The following is a 19868-nucleotide window of genomic DNA, read 5'->3' as shown; positions in this document are numbered from 1 at the left end:
CACCTTTAGAAAAAAAAATGTCACACCCAAAGTATATACCCCACTTGGTCCTGTTGGACTTTTATTGACGGTTAATAACGCTAATCATGCTAATTACTCAACACTTAACTCTTAACAACAAAGTTGAATATCATACACTAGGCCTATAGATTATATTTCAATAATAAAAGCAAATAGAAAACAGAATCTAGGTCCAACACATTTCCAGTAGTCTATGTAATATAGAGATATGGTTACATATAACCCCCTATACAAAAGAAAAAAGATCTCAATGCTGACAGCTGGTCAGCAGGTGGTTTCATGAATGTGTGTATAGATAATATTTTGGACCAATACAAAAAATAAACTACATACCACATTTCACACCCCACCTCAGCGGCTGCCAGACTATTATATTTTGGGGAAAGTGAAAAAACTCACAGAGGAGAAACATGTGGATCAGACAGAATGACGGACACAGGTTTCTTAAATGTATAGTATATAGGATAATGAAGAGCTTTGACCTGATCATCTGTAGCAGATATTCTTCCTCAGAGCAGTGATTCTCAATCTTTTCAGGCCACGACCCGCACAAATAATCATATGTGAACTGGGGACCCCCAAAAATAATCATGTGAACTAGGGACCCCCAAAAATAATCATGTTAACTGGGGACCCCCAAAAATAATCATGTGAACTGGGGACCCGCACAAATAATCATATGTGAACTGGGGACCCCCAAAAATAATCATATGTGAACTGGGGACCCCCAAAAATAATCATATGTGAACTGGGGACCCCCAAAAATAATCATATGTGAACTGGGGACCCCCAAAAATAATCATGTGAACTAGGGACCCCCCACTCTGACAAGCACTTGGAACTGTAGGAGTTGAGGCATTACATTTAGTTTGACTCCACAGATACACATTGTGAGTATAGCTCATTTAAAAAAAAGTTGCCTCTTTCTTAGGTAATATTTGACAATTTGGTAAATGTTTGACCTTCACAGTATAGTTTATTGATTACTTTTGATTAAAATGGTCTTAAAAGTCCTTAAATGGTCTCTTTATAAATGTGCAGATACCCTGTATACACTTATACTGTATGTTGGTTTGTGTACTGTTGAGTAAGAAAACAATGTTGCACATTAAGATAAACATCTGAGGATGTATATCTTTCATCAATCACCAAAGCTTTAACACGTTAACAAACAGAAATAAAACATTTATTTTAGTTGCAAACAGAAAAAGGAGTTGTTTTTTTTCTACATTTTTATCCCACGATTTTGTAACCCAATTTTTTCACCCAGTGCCAATTGTCAAAGTAATCCTGGGCGCTACACTCCCTCTGCCAGCAAATGCAGAGCTTGTAGAGTGAAAACAATCACTGCTCTTCACTGTGTTCACTGTATAAACATTGGTCTCCATACAACCTCAAGGTGCTCGGGTGGTGCAGTGGTAAAGTACCTGCCCACCACCATGGAGTCTGGGGGTTTGAATCCACCGTGGTGCAACAGGCTTTGTGGAGCGTCTAAAATAAACAAACACAATAGACCCGTGTTCGGGGGAGGAGAGCCGGGCGGGGAGGAGGAGTGATATTTGTCACTGTACATACTCCTACAGCAGGGAGTGTTGGGTGGGAGGAGTGGGACGAAGGATCTACGTCCTCCCGGTGGGGGCTCCTCACTGGCAGGTGAGGCAGTAAAAACAAACAGCCCATGAGTGTCCATGTAACATCATGTGTTTAATCCTGAAACAGCCAATGAGCGTCCATGTAACATCATGTGTTTAATCCTGAAACAGCCAATGAGCGTCCATGTAACATCATGTGTTTAATCCTGAAACAGCCAATGAGCGTCCATGTAACATCATGTGTTTAATCCTGAAACAGCCAATGAGTGTCCATGTAACATATGTTTAATCCCTGAACCAGCCAATGAGTGTCCATGTAACATATGTTTAATCCCTGAACCAGCCAATGAGTGTCCATGTAACACAAAAATAATAAGGTCCAAAAATGTTGTACAGACAATTAGATTAATTAAACTTAAACGCTAAACGCCCAAACGTATAAAGCGGTCAACAGAAAATATTGAGCCTAGCTCACCCCATTCTCTCACTGAATGCCCAGCTGCCCGAGACACACACCTGAAATAAGGTGAAGGAGATGGTGGTGGATGGTTTGTGGGGGGGTGGGTAAATCTTGAGGTAAAGTTGAGTGTCGTTAGCATAGCAGTGGCAGGAGATACCATGCTGGCTGATGACGTGGCCGAGGGGGAGCATGTAGAGGGTGAATAGTGTGTGGCCGAGTACGGATACCTGGGGGACACCGCAGGTGACAGGGTGTGTCCGGGATTTTTTCCTTCCCAAGGAAACACGCTCGGTTCTGTCGGAGAGGTAGGACTGAAACCAGTTGAGAGCAGAGTCAGAGAGACCAATGGAGTGAAGGCGGTTGAGGAGGATGTCGTGGTGAACAGTATCGAATGCTGCAGTCAGATCCAGCAGGGTGAGGAGTGAAGGGGAACCTACATCAGCTGCCATCAGTAGGTCATCAGTGACCCTGACGAGGGCTGTTTCCGTACTATGGGCTGCACGGAAACCAGGGCAGCCCAGGGATGCTATTAATGTCTAGATGGTCCTGGAGTTGTGCAGCCAACCACCACTTTTTCCAAAACTTTGGAAAGAAAAGGGAGGTTAGAAATTGGCCTGTAGTTGGCAAGGTTAGCTGAGTCTAATGAGGGTTTTTTGAGCAGGGGTGTGATGATGGCAGTCTTCAGTGCAGAGGGAACGAGGCCAGACTGGAGTGAGAGGTTTATGGTTTTGGTTATCAGGGGACTTATGGCACAGATGTTTAGCTGTATTAGGGCTGTGGGGAAGGGGTTCAGGGCACAGGTGGAGGGTTTCATCTGTTTGATGATGTCCTCAAGCTCTCGCTGCGTGATGGAGGGGAAACAGTGGAGATGCTGAGAAAACGGGGGGGGGGGGGGGGGGGGGGGACTAGAGATGTGGAGGGACTGGAGAGCTGGGAGCGGATGGTGTCTACTTTTGTGGTTTTGATTGATTGAATGTTTTATTATGCAAAACATGTAAACAGCACAATTACATTTATAATACTTTGTCTAAAAGGTCCGTACAAAAAAGTCCTTGCGGTCTTGTTTCCGTTGGGGTCCTTGGTATTCAATTCATAGACATATATAGTAGCAACCAAACATATCAACACAAAAATACAGAAACAATAACACTATATGTACAAACAAAACAAAAATGCAGGCAAAAAAAGAAGAAGAAGAAGGTGATAAAGTTATTGCACTGTTCCTCTGTGAATTCTGAGTGAGTGGAAGATTGTGGTTTGAGAAACTGATTAATGGTGGAAAAAAGCTGCTTGGAATTGCCGGGGCTATTGTTAAATAAGTTGGAGTAGAACTGTGCTCGTGCATCTCTAAGGGCTTTAGAGTAGGCCTTCTGGTGGTCTTTGTAGGCCAGTTTGTGCACGGTGAGACCTGTGGCTTTGAGATGCCGCTCTAGGACGCGACCAGCTGTCTTCATTCTTCGCAGCTCACTGGTGTACCAGGGGGCTGTGCGTAAAAAAGTGACTGTTTTTTCAGGGTCAGGGACTTATTGTAAAAATCCACTGCTTCACTTACTGATGGAAAGTTTGCAGCGTAGAGATTATTGTGTCTTGGTTGATGTTTTTGATGTTTCTGAAGGACATTTGGAGCTTGGGTTTGGCGTGGGGGGGGGGGGTGGAAATGGCAGCTCCATTTGGATGAGTCTGTGGTCAGACACACCTACTTCATGTACTTGGAGATTGCAAATGGGGACAGAATGGGTAATGACTAGGTCCAGGGTATGCCCCTCATCATGTGTGTGGACGTTGATGTGTTGGGTGAGGATTAAGCAGTCCAGAAATTGCAGCAGGTCAGAAGCAGGAGGGGTTGTCAACATGAATATTAATATCGGCAAGTATAATCAGATCATCTTAAAGGTCCTGTGGAGACTTAGGTAAGAAAAGATCTCTGTTAACACATTGACCGCCAGAGGTTAATCTCATAATGTACTCACCAGTGCCAACGTTTTATTGTTGTTTTTAGTTTTTTTCACGTCGCCATAGACCTCGTTAAAATCCTTAAGATTGAGCTGTGCACTGTTTGTATACATCGCGGAGATCTCCCTGCGTCTACCAGTGAAAACCACGTGTCAAACGGAGCCGCCATGTTGTAGTTAGAACGGTTTATGTTAAACAGTGATCACAGAGGAGAAAAAACTACAAGGAGAAAATGGGGTTTCAGTTTCGTCATTAGAACGAGGGCCGACGGGATCGGCAAAACCGGATCCCGAATAATTCTGTTTCCGGTGGTGTTACAATGAAATGTTCCGTATAGAAAATTGAAAAAAAAAAAAAAAGGAAAAAAAGGAAAAAGCACCACAGCCCGTAGGCTACGGGATCGGCGCTTTACGGTTGGATTTATCGGCCCGTAGGCTACGGGCCTGGCGGTGGTAGTGTTAATAAACTCGCCACATCCCCGTGAAATCTTTTTTTCAATTTTTTTTAACCCACGATTTTGTAACCCTTTTTTCACCTGGTGCCAATTTTTCATGCCTCCTTCAATGCATGAGAGCCAACTGACCTTCTTGTCACCTGACAGGGGAGAGTTTCCCTGGACGGTCGTAGCGCGTGGATGGACACGTTATTCCAATCAGTTTCCTTCCCCTCCATCAGGCGCCCCGGCTGTCATGGGGGAGGCGGTATAGCGACCAGGATTACTACATGTTTCTGTGAAGGTATTAACTACCCTAGGAGACATGGGGAGAACATGCAAACTCCACACAGAGTAGACCCTTTCGCCAACCCCACCCAGGGTATGACACGTCCCCAGTGCCCACAGCGCCCTCGGCGGGAATCGAACCCAGGACCTTCTAGCTGTGAGGCGACAGCGCTACCGAATGCGCCACCGTGCCCCGAAATCTCTTTCTTTGACAAATTCTCATAGCGCCTTGTAGAATGTCCAAAAAGGCATATTCCAGTAGAGAATCCAAAATGTTCTTTCCACTTTCGATTGTTTTAGTGCCCAGGCAAAGAGGACGAGATAGCCAATTAATAGGAAAGGACATTAGATTTGAACATTTTAATATGAATATTCTACAGGTGTTTAATAAGGGCTATGTGTCCACTGTGCACACTCAAAAGGTACATTGTATGTATTTCCAGACGTCCTGTCAGGATGGAACAGGGAGTAGGTGGTACAGACGTCTTCTTATCATGATATATATGCTAGCGGTGAGGAAGCCAGAGGGACATGGACCTCTCTCAGAACAGCTCATGGTATTTGTACCATAACTCCTCTTTTCCAGTAGACTGTGTTGAAGATATGGTCTGGGTTTAGTGCAAACCAGAGTGAAGAGACCAGGTCTAAACAATAGTGGTTCTGTGAACCTCTCTGTGTCAGGGGGAGCAGGGAGTAAAATGGCTTTTTGCAGGCATCCTCTTGCTTCTCATGAGAGAACATCTGCATGCGTTGCCCAAACATACAACGCTCAAACCCCATTGTGTGTGGGTCTTATCTCTTGTTAAGGCCCATAGACTCATGTATTTACATTTTGCTGTAGCTATTTCAACAGCAGGTAATGCAGGAAACCCCTTGACATGGGGCTCCCTACCCCCCACCTCCCTACATTAGAGCGGAGACAGTGGGCGTGGCCAGGAATAAGGTCTATAAACAGTATGTGTTCACACACTACACTTAACATTGTCCATGACCTTCATCAGGTGTCTGAATAAACAGTAGTCAGACTCATGATTCCACTTCATGAGTTTTTGAGCGGTGCAACCGCTCCTATATGAGGGTTTAGGACCCATCCGTGGTGAAAGTTTTTCTTTCGAGCTGCTGCTGAAAGGTCAACAAAACAACAAGTTCAGCGCACACTGAGTCATGAAGCGAAAGACCAATTGAAGTTGATAACAATAATAATAACAATTGCAAATTACGTGTGTGTGTGTTTGTGGGTTCGTTTAGAGAGGAGTCCATGCACTAAAGCCAAACTAACCCGGAGATGTTTTTATGTAATTCTGAGTCAGAATAAACAGAGTTTGTCTCCAAAGAGATTTCTGGGTCCGCCCATTTCAACACAATGCAGAGAAATAGTTATATTGGTTACATATATCTAGACTGAGAGTTGAATGACACAAAGAGCCAGGCCTTTACTGACACTAGAGCTTCTCTCTCCTTAGTCTGACTATAGAGACGGAGATGGTTTTACATCCTACCAGATAGTTCATTACATTCATTTGAGTTGAGAACCTCTGGGTTAATAATGATCTCACCTCTGGTTTATCCTCCATCTTCACATCAGGTTGACCTTCGACCTTCTTGCTCTCTCCCTCTGCTCCCCCCTCCTCATCCTCCTCTTCCTCCATCTTCACCTCCCTCTGGGTGGTCATGGAGCTTCCTGTCTGGACATGCTGGGAGCTGAGGTCTGTACTGCTGCTGACTGATGCTGGAGTGTAAGTCTGTCCTTCTGTCACCATAGAAGAACTCTGAGACAGCTGTGATGGATGGATGGATGGATGGATGTAGAAAAGAGAGAAAGATGAGAGTTTTCTGATCATTTTGAATATTGCCTCAGACAAATGTGACTGAGTACAATGATATATGCCGCAAGTAGGCATTTGTCATTTTGACCTCTCGCCGCTGACGCCATACCCACATCGTGTGCTTGTATTTTGCTAAGAGATTGGTTGCATAGTTTTATTGATATTGATTTATTAGTGCATTAAATTTCCCCATCCACTTTAATGGAAAAGTGAAAAAACTCAAATTCAAGTTTTTTTTTCTCAGAAACCATAAGAGCTAGAGTTACCAGATTTGGAGAGGAGGTTTATAATTTAGTCCGAAATTATTAAAAGAAGAATTACACCAGTCGGCCTCATGGTGGCGCTATAACAGCCCCCTTTACGTTTTTGCATATAACTCTTGAACCGTAGGTCGTAAAAAACGCCCATTTACGTCAGGATAGATTTTCCGCCATTTTGAATTTTCTTCAAAACACACTTTTTGCACCTTTTCCTACAGATTTTTCCCAAATCTCACAAAAGTCGGTACACATGATCTCTGGACCCATGCGATAATCTGGACCGAAACAGAATGTTGATAGTCCATACCGTTCGTCCGTAATTGGCTTCCAAAGTTAGCGGGAGGAGCCCGTTTTACAAAAAATGCCAAAAATCACGAACGAAACGTCCAATCGATCCCAAATTTGAATCACATGTCGAGGGTGGTTTACTCAACGAATCCCCAAACGCATTTTCACTTTGACCCATAGGGGGCGCCACAACTGTGCAAATCGTAACCGTTTGATGCAAAAACATGATTTTTGGGGGGATCACTCCTCACAAATTGAAATGCAGGTGATCTCAGGAGTGACATGACGATGTCATTGGCCCGCTACATTTGTGGGAGGGGCTTATTTATTTTAGTGGGAGGGGCCTATTTCTTCAAATCAAAACGCCATGTATCACGAACACAGGATCCAATCAGCACCAAATTCGAATGGCACGTCACGCAGCCTCCGACGGTATTCCTCCAAGCATATTCCTCAAGTCCGGGGCGGCGGCGACCTGCGACGGCGCAACCACACTTTGCAATTGCCCTGAATTGCGACACGTCTAGTTAGTGTGGTTGCCCGAATGGGCAACCAGACTATTGTTATTGTGGTAAGTTTCGATGTAGATAAACAATACTTTAGACCGCATCTCCTCCCACAGTTTATTTTTCCCAATTTAGTGCCATATGTCAAAATGACCGGCCTCACCGGGAATCGATGGCTATCATTTTGCTAAGAGATTGGTTACATAGTTTAATTTATATTGATTTATTAGTGCATTAAATTTCCCCATCCACTTTAATGGGAAAATGACAAAACTCCCATTCAAGTATTTTTTTCTCAGAAACCGTAAGGGCTAGGGTTACAACACTTGGAGGGGAGGTTCATAGTTTATTGCAAAATTATTTAAAAAAATAGTTACACAAGTTGGCCTCATGGTGGCGCTATAACAGTCCACTTTACGTTTTGGCCTATAACTCTTGAACCGTAGGTTGTAGAATAAAAATCTTTTTCCCCCTAGATTCCTTGGGTCAATACGCAACTCCCCATATAGGCCACGCCCATTTCCGTATAGATAGATTTTTTGATATTGATTAATTAGTGCATTAAATTTCCCCATCCACTTTAATGGGAATTGCAAAAACTCCCATTCAAGTATTTTTTTCTCGGAAACCGTAAGGGCTACAGTTACAAGACTTGGAGGGGAGGTTAATTTGATTGATTGAATATTTTATTAGGCAAAAAATGTAAAACAGCACAGTTACATTTAAAATACTTTGTCTAACAGGTCCGTTCATAAAAGTCCTTGCGGACTTGTTTCCAATGAGGGCCTTGGTATTTAATTCATAGGCATATATAGTGGCACCACAGTTCAAATATCATTACAAAATAAACAGCCAAAAACAATATATAACACTATGTACAACAAAAAAAATAAAAAAGAGGGGAAAAAAATATGTACAAGAACAGGGGGGGGGGGGTCTGCTGTCTAACGGGAAAATGGTACTACCTCCACCTTTGGCCTCCTGAAAGGTGATTTTTTAAGGCTCTTTTAAATGAGCCCAGCGAACTGCATTTTTTGAGGGATGGAGTTAGACTATTCCAATCCTGGGTGGCAGTGCTGTAGAAGGAGAATTTGCCCATGTTTGATTTATGGGTGGGTGGTACCAAATTGTTGTTAACGCTCCCTCTGGTATTGTGACTGTGGGTGTCGCTAACCTTTTGGAGGTATTTACTCAGATATGCGGGAATTGGGGGCATATCGGGCAAATTTGCATTTACAATTTTGAAGGCCAGTCCCATTTTTAGTTGTTTAACCCTGTCTTCCACCCTGAGCCAGCCTAGGCTGGCAAAATGGGTGGGAGAAAGGTGGGTCATGGGCCCCAATCCGAGGAGTAGCCGAATCAGTTTGTTTTGGGAGGTTTGAAGCTTAGTCTTCAGTGACACTGAGGTGTTGGAGTACCAGGAGGTGCAAGCATAGTCAAAAAGTGGTTGAATCAGGGCCCCAGAGAGGGTCCTGAGGGCCTGAGGGTTGACAAAAGAGGAAACTCTGCCCATAAATTTGGTTCTCTGGTTTACTCTTTTGACCACCTTTGTAGCCATGCTATCACCTGTCAGGTATTTGTCAAGTACACAACCCAAATAGGTAATCTCTTCTTTGCTAGAGATAATTGTGTCATCGACTTTGACCTTGAAATCATTTACATCCATCTGTCTGAGGGAATGTTTGGTCCCAAAGAGAATGGATTCAGTTTTCCCAAGGTGTAGTGACAGTTTGTTATCGGTAAGCCAAGTACGGATTTTTGAGAGTTCAGAGCTGAGCGCCTCCTCAACTTGCAACTTGTCCTCTCCCGAGATCAGGAGTGCCGAGTCATCAGCGAACAGGAACAATTTGCAGTTACAGGCAGCACTCATGTCGTTAATGTATAGAAGAAACAGTAACGGCCCTAGAATGCTGCCCTGAGGAACCCCACAGCTTATTGCAAAATTATTAATAAAAGAATCACACCAGTCGGCCACATGGTGGCGCTATAACAGCCCACTTTACCTTTTGGCCTATAACTCTTGAAGTGTAGGTCGTAGAATAAAAAAATATTTTCCCCTGGATTCCTTGGGTCACAACGCAACTCCCCATATAGGCCACGCCCATTTCCGTCTGGATAGATTTTCCACCATTTTGAATTTTCTTCAAAACACACTTTTAGCTCCTCCTCCTACAGATTTTGTCCAAATCTCACAAAAATCGGTACACATGATCTTTGGACCCATGCGATAAACATATCCAAGCGGATTTTGATAGTCCATACCGTTCGGCCGTAATTGGATTCCAAAGTTAGCGGGAGGGGCCTGTTTTACAAAAAAGGCCAAAAACTCACGAACGAAACGTCTGGTCAATCCCAAATTTTAATCACATGTCAAGTGTGGTTTACTCAACAAATCCCCAAAAGAATTTCCACTTTGATCCATAGGCGGCGCCACAAATGCTCAAAATGTAACCGTTTGATGCAAAAACCTTATTTTGGGGGGATCAATCCTCTCAAAATGAAACGCAAGTGATCTCAGGAGTTACGTGACAATGTAATTGGCACAGCTTCCGACGGTATTCCTCCCAGCGTATTCCTCGAGTCCCGGCGGCAGCGACCCGCGATTAGCGTCGGTGCAACCACACTCTGCAATTGCCCTGAATTGCGACGCGTCTAGTTAGTGTGGTTGCCCTAACAGGGCAACCACACTATAGTACTCTTCCCACTTTATTAATCTTTCTAGATAAACAATACTTTGGCACGCTACTCCTCCCACAGTTTTTTTTCCCCAATTTAGTGCCATATGTCAAAATGACCGGCTTCACCGGGAATCGTGTGCTATCATTTTGCTAAGAGATTGGTTACATAGTTTTATTGATATTGATTTATTAGTGCATTAAATTTCCCCATCCACTTTAATAAAAAAGTGAAAAAACTCAAATTCAAGTTTTTTTTTCTCAGAAACCGTAAGAGCTAGAGTTACCAGATTTGGAGAGGAGGTTTATAATTTAGTCCAAAATTATTGAAAAAATGATTACACCAGTCAACCTCATGGTGGCGCTATAACAGCCCCCTTTACGTTTTGGCCTATAACTCTTGAACCGTATGTGGTAAAATCAAAAAAAAAAAATCCCTGGATTCCTTGGGTCACGACGCATTTCCCCATATAGGCCACGCCCATTTGCGTCAGGATAGATTTTCTGCCATTTTGAATTTTCTTCAAAACACACTTTTTGCACCTTTTCCTACAGATTTTGTCCAAATCTCACAAGAATCGGTACACATGATCTATGGACCCATGGGATAAACATGTCCAAACGGCATTTTGATAGTCCTTACCGTTTGTCCGTAATTGGCTTCCAAAGTTAGTGGGAGGGGCCCGTTTTACCAAAAATGCCAAAAGTCACGAACGAAACGTCCAATCAATCCCAAATTTTAATCACATGTCAAGGTTGGTTTATTCAACAAATCCCCAAAAGCATTTCCACTTTGATCCATAGGGGGCGCCACAAATGCTCAAAATGTAACCGTTTGATGCAAAAACCTTATGTTGGGGGGATCAATCCTCTCAAAATGAAACGCAAGTGATCTCAGGAGTGACGTGACAATGTAATTGGCGCAGCCTCCGACGGTATTCCTCCCAGCGTATTCCTCGAGTCCCGACCGGCGTCGGCGCAACCACACTTTGCAATTGCCCTGAATTGCGACGCGTCTAGTTAGTGTGGTTGCCCTAACAGGGCAACCAGACTATAGTACTCTTCCCACTTTATTAGTGTGGTTGCCCTAACAGGGCAACCAGACTATAGTACTTGATGAACTTTATTATTCTTTCTAGATAAACATACTTTGCCGTGCTACTCCTCCCACAGTTTTAATTCCCCAATGTCGTGCCATATGTCAAAATGACCGGCTTTACCGGGAATCGTGTGCTTGTATTTTGCTAAGAGATTGGTTAAATAGTTTAATTGATATTGATTTATTAGTGCATTAAATTTCCCCATCCGCTTTAATGGAAAAGTGAAAAAACTCAAATTCAAGTATTTTTTTCTCAGAAACCGTAAAAGCTAGAGTTACCAGATTTGGAGGGGAGGTTCATGATTTAGTCCAAAATTATTAAAAAAATGTTCACACCATTCGACTTCATGGTGGCGCTATAACAGCCTACTTTACGTTTTGGCCTATAACTCTTGAACCGTAGGTCGTAAAATCAAAATGTCTTTTTCCCTGGATTCCTTGGGTCACTACGCATCTCCCCATATAGGCCACGCCCATTTACGTCTAGATAGATTTTCCGCCATTTTGGATTTTCTTCAAAACACACTTTTTGCACTTTTTCCTATTTTTTTTTTCCAAAACTCACAAAAATCGGTACACGTGATCTATGGACTCATGCGATAAACCTATCCAAACGGCATTTTGATAGTCCTTACCGTTCGTCCGTAATTGGCTTACAAAGTTAGTGGGAGGAGCCCGTTTTACCAAAAAGGCCAAAAAAATACGAACGAAACGTCCAATCGATCCCAAATTTGAATCACATGTCGAGGGTGGTGTACTCAACGAATCCCCAAAAGCATTTCCACTTTGACCCATAGGGGGCGCCACAACTGCGCAAAACGTAACCGTTTGATGCAAAAACATGATTTTTGGGGGGATCACTCCTCTCAAATTGAAAAGCAGGTGATCTCAGGAGTGACATGACAATGTCATTGGCCCGCTACCTTTGTGGGAGGGGCTTATTTATTTTAGTGGGAGGGGCCTATTTCTTCAAATCAAAACGCCATGTATCACGAACACAGGATCCAATCAGCACCAAATTCGAATGGCACGTCACGCGGCCTCCGACGGTATTACTCCAAGCATATTCCTCAAGTCCGGGCGGCGGCGACCGGCGTCGGCGCAACCACACTTTGCAATTTCCCAGAATTGCGACGCGTCTAGTTAGTGTGGTTGCCCTAACAGGGCAACCAGACTATAGTTCTAGGGATACTTTATTATTTATAGATAAACAATACTTTGACGCGCATCTCCTCCCACAGTTTATTTTTCCCAATTTAGTGCCATATATCAAAATGACCGGCTTCACCGGGAATCGTGTGCTTGTATTTTGCTAAGAGATTGGTTAAATAGTTTAATTGATATTGATTTATTAGTGGATTAAATTTCCCCATCCGCTTTAATGGAAAAGTGAAAAAACTCAAATTCAAGTATTTTTTTCTCAGAAACCGTAAGAGCTAGAGTTACCATATTTGTAGGGGAGGTTCATAATTTAGTCCGAAATTATTAAAGAAATTATCACACCATTCGGCCACATGGTGGCGCTATAACAGCCCCCTTTACGTTTTGGCCTATAACTCTTGAACCGTAGGTCGTAAAATCAAAATTTATTTTCACCTGGATTCCTTGGGTCACGACGCATCTCCCCATATAGGCCACGCCCATTTGCGTCTGGATAGATTTTTTGATATTGATTTATTAGTGCATTAAATTTCCCCATCCACTTTAATGGGAATTGCAAAAACTCCCATTCAAGTATTTTTTTCTCGGAAACCATAAGGGCTACAGTTACATGACTTGGAGGGGAGGTTAATAGTTTATTGCAAAATTATTAAAAAAAAAACACACCAGTCGGCCACATGGTGGCGCTATAACAGCCCACTTTACCTTTTGGCCTATAACTCTTGAACCGTAGGTCGTAAAATCAAAATTTATTTTTCCCTAGATTCCTTGTGTCATGACGCAACTCCCCATGTACGCCACGCCCATTTCCGTCTGGATAGATTACGGTTCGTCCTTAAATGGCTTCCAAAGTTAGCGGGAGGGGCCCGTTTTACAAAAAAGGCCAAAAATCACAAACGAAACCTCCAGTCAATCCCAAATTTGAATCACATGTCAAGGGTGGTTTACTCAACGGATCCCCAAAAGCATTTCCACTTTGATCCATAGGGGTGCGCCACAAATGCGCAAAATGTAACCGTTTAATGCAAAAACATTATTTCGGGGTGGATCGATCCTCTCAAAATGAAACGCAAGTGATCTCATGAGAGACGTGACAATGTAATTGGCGCAGCCTCCGACAGTATTCCTCCCAGCGTATTCCTCGAGTCCCGGCGGCCGCAGCCCACGACCGGCGTCGGCGCAACCACACTTTGCAATTGCCCTGAATTGCGACGCGTCTAGTTAGTGTGGTTGCCCTAACAGGGCAACCAGACTATTGTTCTTGATGAACTTTATTAATCTTCCGGATAAACAATACTTTGGCACGCTACTCCTCCCACAGTTTTCTTTCCCCAATTTAGTGCCATATGTCAAAATGACTGGCTTGACCGGGAATCGTGTGCTTGTATTTTGCTAAGAGATTGGTTAAATAGTTTAATTGATATTGATTTATTAGTGGATTAAATTTCCCCATCCGCTTTAATGGAAAAGTGAAAAAACTCAAATTCAAGTATTTTTTTCTCAGAAACCGTAAGAGCTAGAGTTACCATATTTGTAGGGGAGGTTCATAATTTAGTCCGAAATTATTAAAGAAATTATCACACCATTCGGCCACATGGTGGCGCTATAACAGCCCCCTTTACGTTTTGGCCTATAACTCTTGAACCGTAGGTCGTAAAATCAAAATTTATTTTCACCTGGATTCCTTGGGTCACGACGCATCTCCCCATATAGGCCACGCCCATTTGCGTCTGGATAGATTTTTTGATATTGATTTATTAGTGCATTAAATTTCCCCATCCACTTTAATGGGAATTGCAAAAACTCCCATTCAAGTATTTTTTTCTCGGAAACCATAAGGGCTACAGTTACATGACTTGGAGGGGAGGTTAATAGTTTATTGCAAAATTATTTAAAAAAAAATCTCACCAGTCGGCCACATGGTGGCGCTATAACAGCCCACTTTACCTTTTGGCCTATAACTCTTGAACCGTAGGTCGTAAAATCAAAATTTATTTTTCCCTAGATTCCTTGTGTCATGACGCAACTCCCCATGTACGCCACGCCCATTTCCGTCTGGATAGATTACGGTTCGTCCTTAAATGGCTTCCAAAGTTAGCGGGAGGGGCCCGTTTTACAAAAAAAGCCAAAAATCACAAACGAAACCTCCAGTCAATCCCAAATTTGAATCACATGTCAAGGGTGGTTTACTCAACGGATCCCCAAAAGCATTTCCACTTTGATCCATAGGGGTGCGCCACAAATGCGCAAAACGTAACCGTTTAATGCAAAAACATTATTTCGGGGTGGATCGATCCTCTCAAAATGAAACGCAAGTGATCTCATGAGAGACGTGACAATGTAATTGGCGCAGCCTCCGACAGTATTCCTCCCAGCATATTCCTCGAGTCCCGGCGGCCGCAGCCCACGACCGGCGTCGGCGCAACCACACTTTGCAATTGCCCTGAATTGCGACGCGTCTAGTTAGTGTGGTTGCCCTAACAGGGCAACCAGACTATTGTTCTTGATGAACTTTATTAATCTTCCGGATAAACAATACTTTGGCACGCTACTCCTCCCACAGTTTTCTTTCCCCAATTTAGTGCCATATGTCAAAATGACCGGCTTGACCGGGAATCGTGTGCTTGTATTTTGCTAAGAGATTGGTTAAATAGTTTAATTGATATTGATTTATTAGTGGATTAAATTTCCCCATCCGCTTTAATGGAAAAGTGAAAAAACTCAAATTCAAGTATTTTTTTCTCAGAAACCGTAAGAGCTAGAGTTACCATATTTGTAGGGGAGGTTCATAATTTAGTCCGAAATTATTAAAGAAATTATCACACCATTCGGCCACATGGTGGCGCTATAACAGCCCCCTTTACGTTTTGGCCTATAACTCTTGAACCGTAGGTTTATTTTCACCTGGATTCCTTGGGTCACGACGCATCTCCCCATATAGGCCACGCCCATTTGCGTCTGGATAGATTTTTTGATATTGATTTATTAGTGCATTAAATTTCCCCATCCACTTTAATGGGAATTGCAAAAACTCCCATTCAAGTATTTTTTTCTCGGAAACCATAAGGGCTACAGTTACATGACTTGGAGGGGAGGTTAATAGTTTATTGCAAAATTATTTAAAAAAAAATCTCACCAGTCGGCCACATGGTGGCGCTATAACAGCCCACTTTACCTTTTGGCCTATAACTCTTGAACCGTAGGTCGTAAAATCAAAATTTATTTTTCCCTAGATTCCTTGTGTCATGACGCAACTCCCCATGTACGCCACGCCCATTTCCGTCTGGATAGATTTTCCGCCATTTTGAATTTTCTTCAAAACACACTTTTAGCTCCTCCTCCCACATATTTTGTCCAAATTTCACAAAAATCGGTACACATGATCTCTGGACCCATGCGATAAACGTCTCCAAGCTGAATTTTGATAGTCCTTACGGTTCGTCCTTAAATGGCTTCCAAAGTTAGCGGGAGGGGCCCGTTTTACAAAAAAAGCCAAAAATCACAAACGAAACCTCCAGTCAATCCCAAATTTGAATCACATGTCAAGGGTGGTTTACTCAACGGATCCCCAAAAGCATTTCCACTTTGATCCATAGGGCGGCGCCACAAATGCGCAAAATGTAACCGTTTAATGCAAAAACATTATTTTGGGGTGGATCGATCCTCTCAAAATGAAACGCAAGTGATCTCATGAGAGACGTGACAATGTAATTGGCGCAGCCTCCGACAGTATTCCTCCCAGCATATTCCTCGAGTCCCGGCGGCCGCAGCCCACGACCGGCGTCGGCGCAACCACACTTTGCAATTGCCCTGAATTGCGACGCGTCTAGTTAGTGTGGTTGCCCGAATGGGCAACCAGACTATTGTTTTACAGAAACTTTCCATGTTTCTAGATAAACAATATTTCTATTCGCATCTCCTCCCACAGTTTATTTTTCCCAATTTAGTGCCATATGTCAAAATGACCGGCCTCACCGGGAATCGTGTGCTTGTATTTTGCTAAGAGATTGGTTGCATAGTTTTATTGATATTGATTTATTAGTTCATTAAATTTCCCCATCCACTTTAATGGAAAAGTGAAAAAACTCAAATTCAAGTATTTTTTTCTCAGAAACCGTAAGAGCTAGAGTTACCAGATTTGGAGGGGAGGTTTATAATTTAGTCCGAAATTATTTAAATAAATAATCACACCATTCGGCCTCATGGTGGCGCTATAACAGCCCACTTTACTTTTTTGGCCTATAACTTTTGAACCGTAGGTCGTACAATAGAAATCTTTTTTTCCCTAGATTCCTTGGGTCATAACGCAACTCCCCATATAGGCCACGCCCATTTGCGTCAGGATAGATTTTCCGCCATTTTGAATTTTCTTCAAAACACACTTTTAGCTCCTCTTCCCACATATTTTCTCCAAATTTCACAAAAATCGGTACACATGATCTCTGGACCCATGCGATAATCTGGAGCGAAACAGAATTTTGATAGTCCGTACCGTTCGTCCGTAAATGGCTTCCTAAGTTAGTAGGAGGGGCCCATTTTACCAAAAAGGCCAAAAATCACGAACGAAACGTCCGGTCAATCCCAAATTTGAATCAAATGTCGAGGGTGGTTTACTCAACGAATCTCCAAAAGCATTTCCACTTTGATCCACAGGGGGCACCACAAATGCACAAAACGTAACCGTTTGATGCAAAAACATGATTTTTGGGGGGATCACTCCTCTCAAAATGAAAAGCAGGTGATCTCAGGAGTTACAGGACGATGTCATTGGCCCGCTACATTTGTGGGAGGGGCCTATTTATTTAGTGGGAGGGGCCTATTTCTTAAAATCAAAACGCAATGTATCATGAACGCAGGATCCAATCATCACCAAATTCGAATGGCACGTCGCGCGGCCTCCGATGGTATTCCTCCAAGCGTATTCCTCAAGTCCCGGCGGCCGCGACCGGCGTCGGCGCAACCACACTTTGCAATTTCCCATAATTGCGACGCGTCTAGTTAGTGTGGTTGCCCTAACAGGGCAACCAGACTATTGTTCTTGGTTAACTGAAGCACGCAATACTTTGGCACGCTACTCCTCCCACAGTTTATTTTCCCCAATTTAGTGCCATATGTCAAAATGACCGGCCTCACCGGGAATCGTGTGCTTGTATTTTGCTAAGAGATTGGTTGCATAGTTTTATTGATATTGATTTATTAGTGCATTAAATGTCCCCATCCACTTTAATGTAAAAGTGAAAAAACTCAAATTCAAGTTTTTTTTTCTCAGAAACCGTAAGAGCTAGAGTTACCACATTTGGAGGGGAGGTTCATAATTTAGTCCAAAATTATTTTTAAAAAAATCACACCAATCGGCCACATGGTGGCGCTATAACAGCCCCCTTTACGTTTTGGCCTATAACTCTTGAACCGTAGGTTGTAAAATCAAAATTTCTTTTCACCTGGATTCCTTGGGTCACGACGCATCTCCCCATATAGGCCACGCCCATTTGCGTCTGGATAGATTTTTTGATATTGATTTATTAGTGCATTAAATTTCCCCATCCACTTTAATGGGAATTGCAAAAACTCCCATTCAAGTATTTTTTTCTCGGTAACCATAAGGGCTACAGTTACATGACTTGGAGGGGAGGTTAATAGATTATTGCAAAATTATTTAAAAAAAAATCACACCAGTCGGCCACATGGTGGCGCTATAACAGCCCACTTTACCTTTTGGCCTATAACTCTTGAACCGTAGGTCGTAAAATCAAAATTTATTTTTCCCTAGATTCCTTGGGTCATGACGCAACTCCCCATGTACGCCACGCCCATTTCCGTCTGGATAGATTTTCCGCCATTTTGAATTTTCTTCAAAACACACTTTTAGCTCCTCCTCCCACATATTTTGTCCAAATTTCACAAAAATCGGTACACATGATCTCTGGACCCATGCGATAAACGTCTCCAAGCTGAATTTTGATAGTCCTTACGGTTCGTCCTTAAATGGCTTCCAAAGTTAGCGGGAGGGGCCCGTTTTACAAAAAAGGCCAAAAATCACAAACGAAACCTCCAGTCAATCCCAAATTTGAATCACATGTCAAGGGTGGTTTACTCAACGGATCCCCAAAAGCATTTCCACTTTGATCCATAGGGGTGCGCCACAAATGCGCAAAACTTAACCGTTTAATGCAAAAACATTATTTCGGGGTGGATCGATCCTCTCAAAATGAAACGCAAGTGATCTCATGAGAGACGTGACAATGTAATTGGCGCAGCCTCCGACAGTATTCCTCCCAGCGTATTCCTCGAGTCCCGGCGGCCGCAGCCCACGACCGGCGTCGGCGCAACCACACTTTGCAATTGCCCTGAATTGCGACGCGTCTAGTATTAACATTGTTCCTGACAATGTTAAACTTCAGACCTTAACTCCTCCCACAGTTTTGGCAGCACACACTCGAGCCATATGTCAAAATGACCGGCTTCACCGGGAATCGTGTGCTTGTATTTTGCTAAGAGATAGGTTGTATAGTGTAATTGATATTAATGTATTAGTGAATGAATTAATCCCCATTGACTTATAATGGGAAAATGGAAAAGACTCACATTCAAGTATTTATTTCTTCGAAATCGTAAGCGCTACAGTTACAACACTTGGAGGGGAGGTTCATAGTCCAGTGCCCTAATTATAAAAAAAATAATTACAACAGTCGACCTCATGGTGGCGCTATAAGAGCCCACTTTACCTTTTGGCCTATAACTCTTGAACCATAGGTCATATAATAAAAACATTTTCCCCTAGATTCCTTGGGTCATGCCGCAACTCCCCATGTAGGCCACGCCCATTTGCGTCAGGATAGGTTTTCCGCCATTTTGAATTTTCTTCAAAACACACTTTTTGCTCCTTTTCCTACAAATTTTGTCCAAATCTCACACAAATCGGTACAGGTCATCTATGCACCCATGCGATAAATATATCCAAACGGCATTTTGATAGTCCTTACCGTTCGTCCGTAATTGGCTTCCAAAGTTAGTGGGAGGGGCCCGTTTAACCAAAAATGCCAAAAATCACAAACAAAACGTCCAATCGATCCCAAATTTAAATCACATGTCGAGGGTGGTTTACTCAACAAATCACCAAAGACCAAGGAGATATGATTTCTTCGAAGATTTAGACCCCCATCCACTTCCTTGTTAACTTAAAGGATCTACACCATGAATTTAAAAAAAAAAGATATTTAATATCATATGGTGTATGTCCCTCAAACCTTTTTCAAAAGGTTTGAGCCTAAATCATCACTCAGATATACTCATCCCAAGTCAATTG

The 19868-nt window shown here is 42.8% G+C and overlaps 1 protein-coding gene across 4 annotated transcripts in view; it reads right to left on the bottom strand.

Annotated features, from left to right (window-relative positions):
• Positions 1–19868, bottom strand: part of LOC308077409 (uncharacterized protein) — a 312304-nt gene that overhangs the window by 271380 nt on the left and 21056 nt on the right. For 2 of the 4 annotated variants that reach the window (XM_080418085.1, XM_080418086.1), the window contains exon 9: positions 6304–6525. The exons of the other annotated variants lie outside the window; for them this stretch is intronic. In XM_080418085.1, the coding sequence (XP_080274211.1) occupies positions 6304–6525 (222 nt within the window). The remainder of the gene's footprint in view (positions 1–6303; positions 6526–19868) is intronic. 4 annotated transcript variants of the gene reach the window in all.

This window comes from Gymnoscopelus braueri, assembly GCF_963280865.1.
Source record: "Gymnoscopelus braueri genome assembly, chromosome: 21".
Lineage (NCBI taxonomy): Eukaryota > Metazoa > Chordata > Actinopteri > Myctophiformes > Myctophidae > Gymnoscopelus > Gymnoscopelus braueri.
Note: the sequence above shows the minus strand (reverse complement) of the source record. Positions and strands in the feature narration are given on the sequence as shown.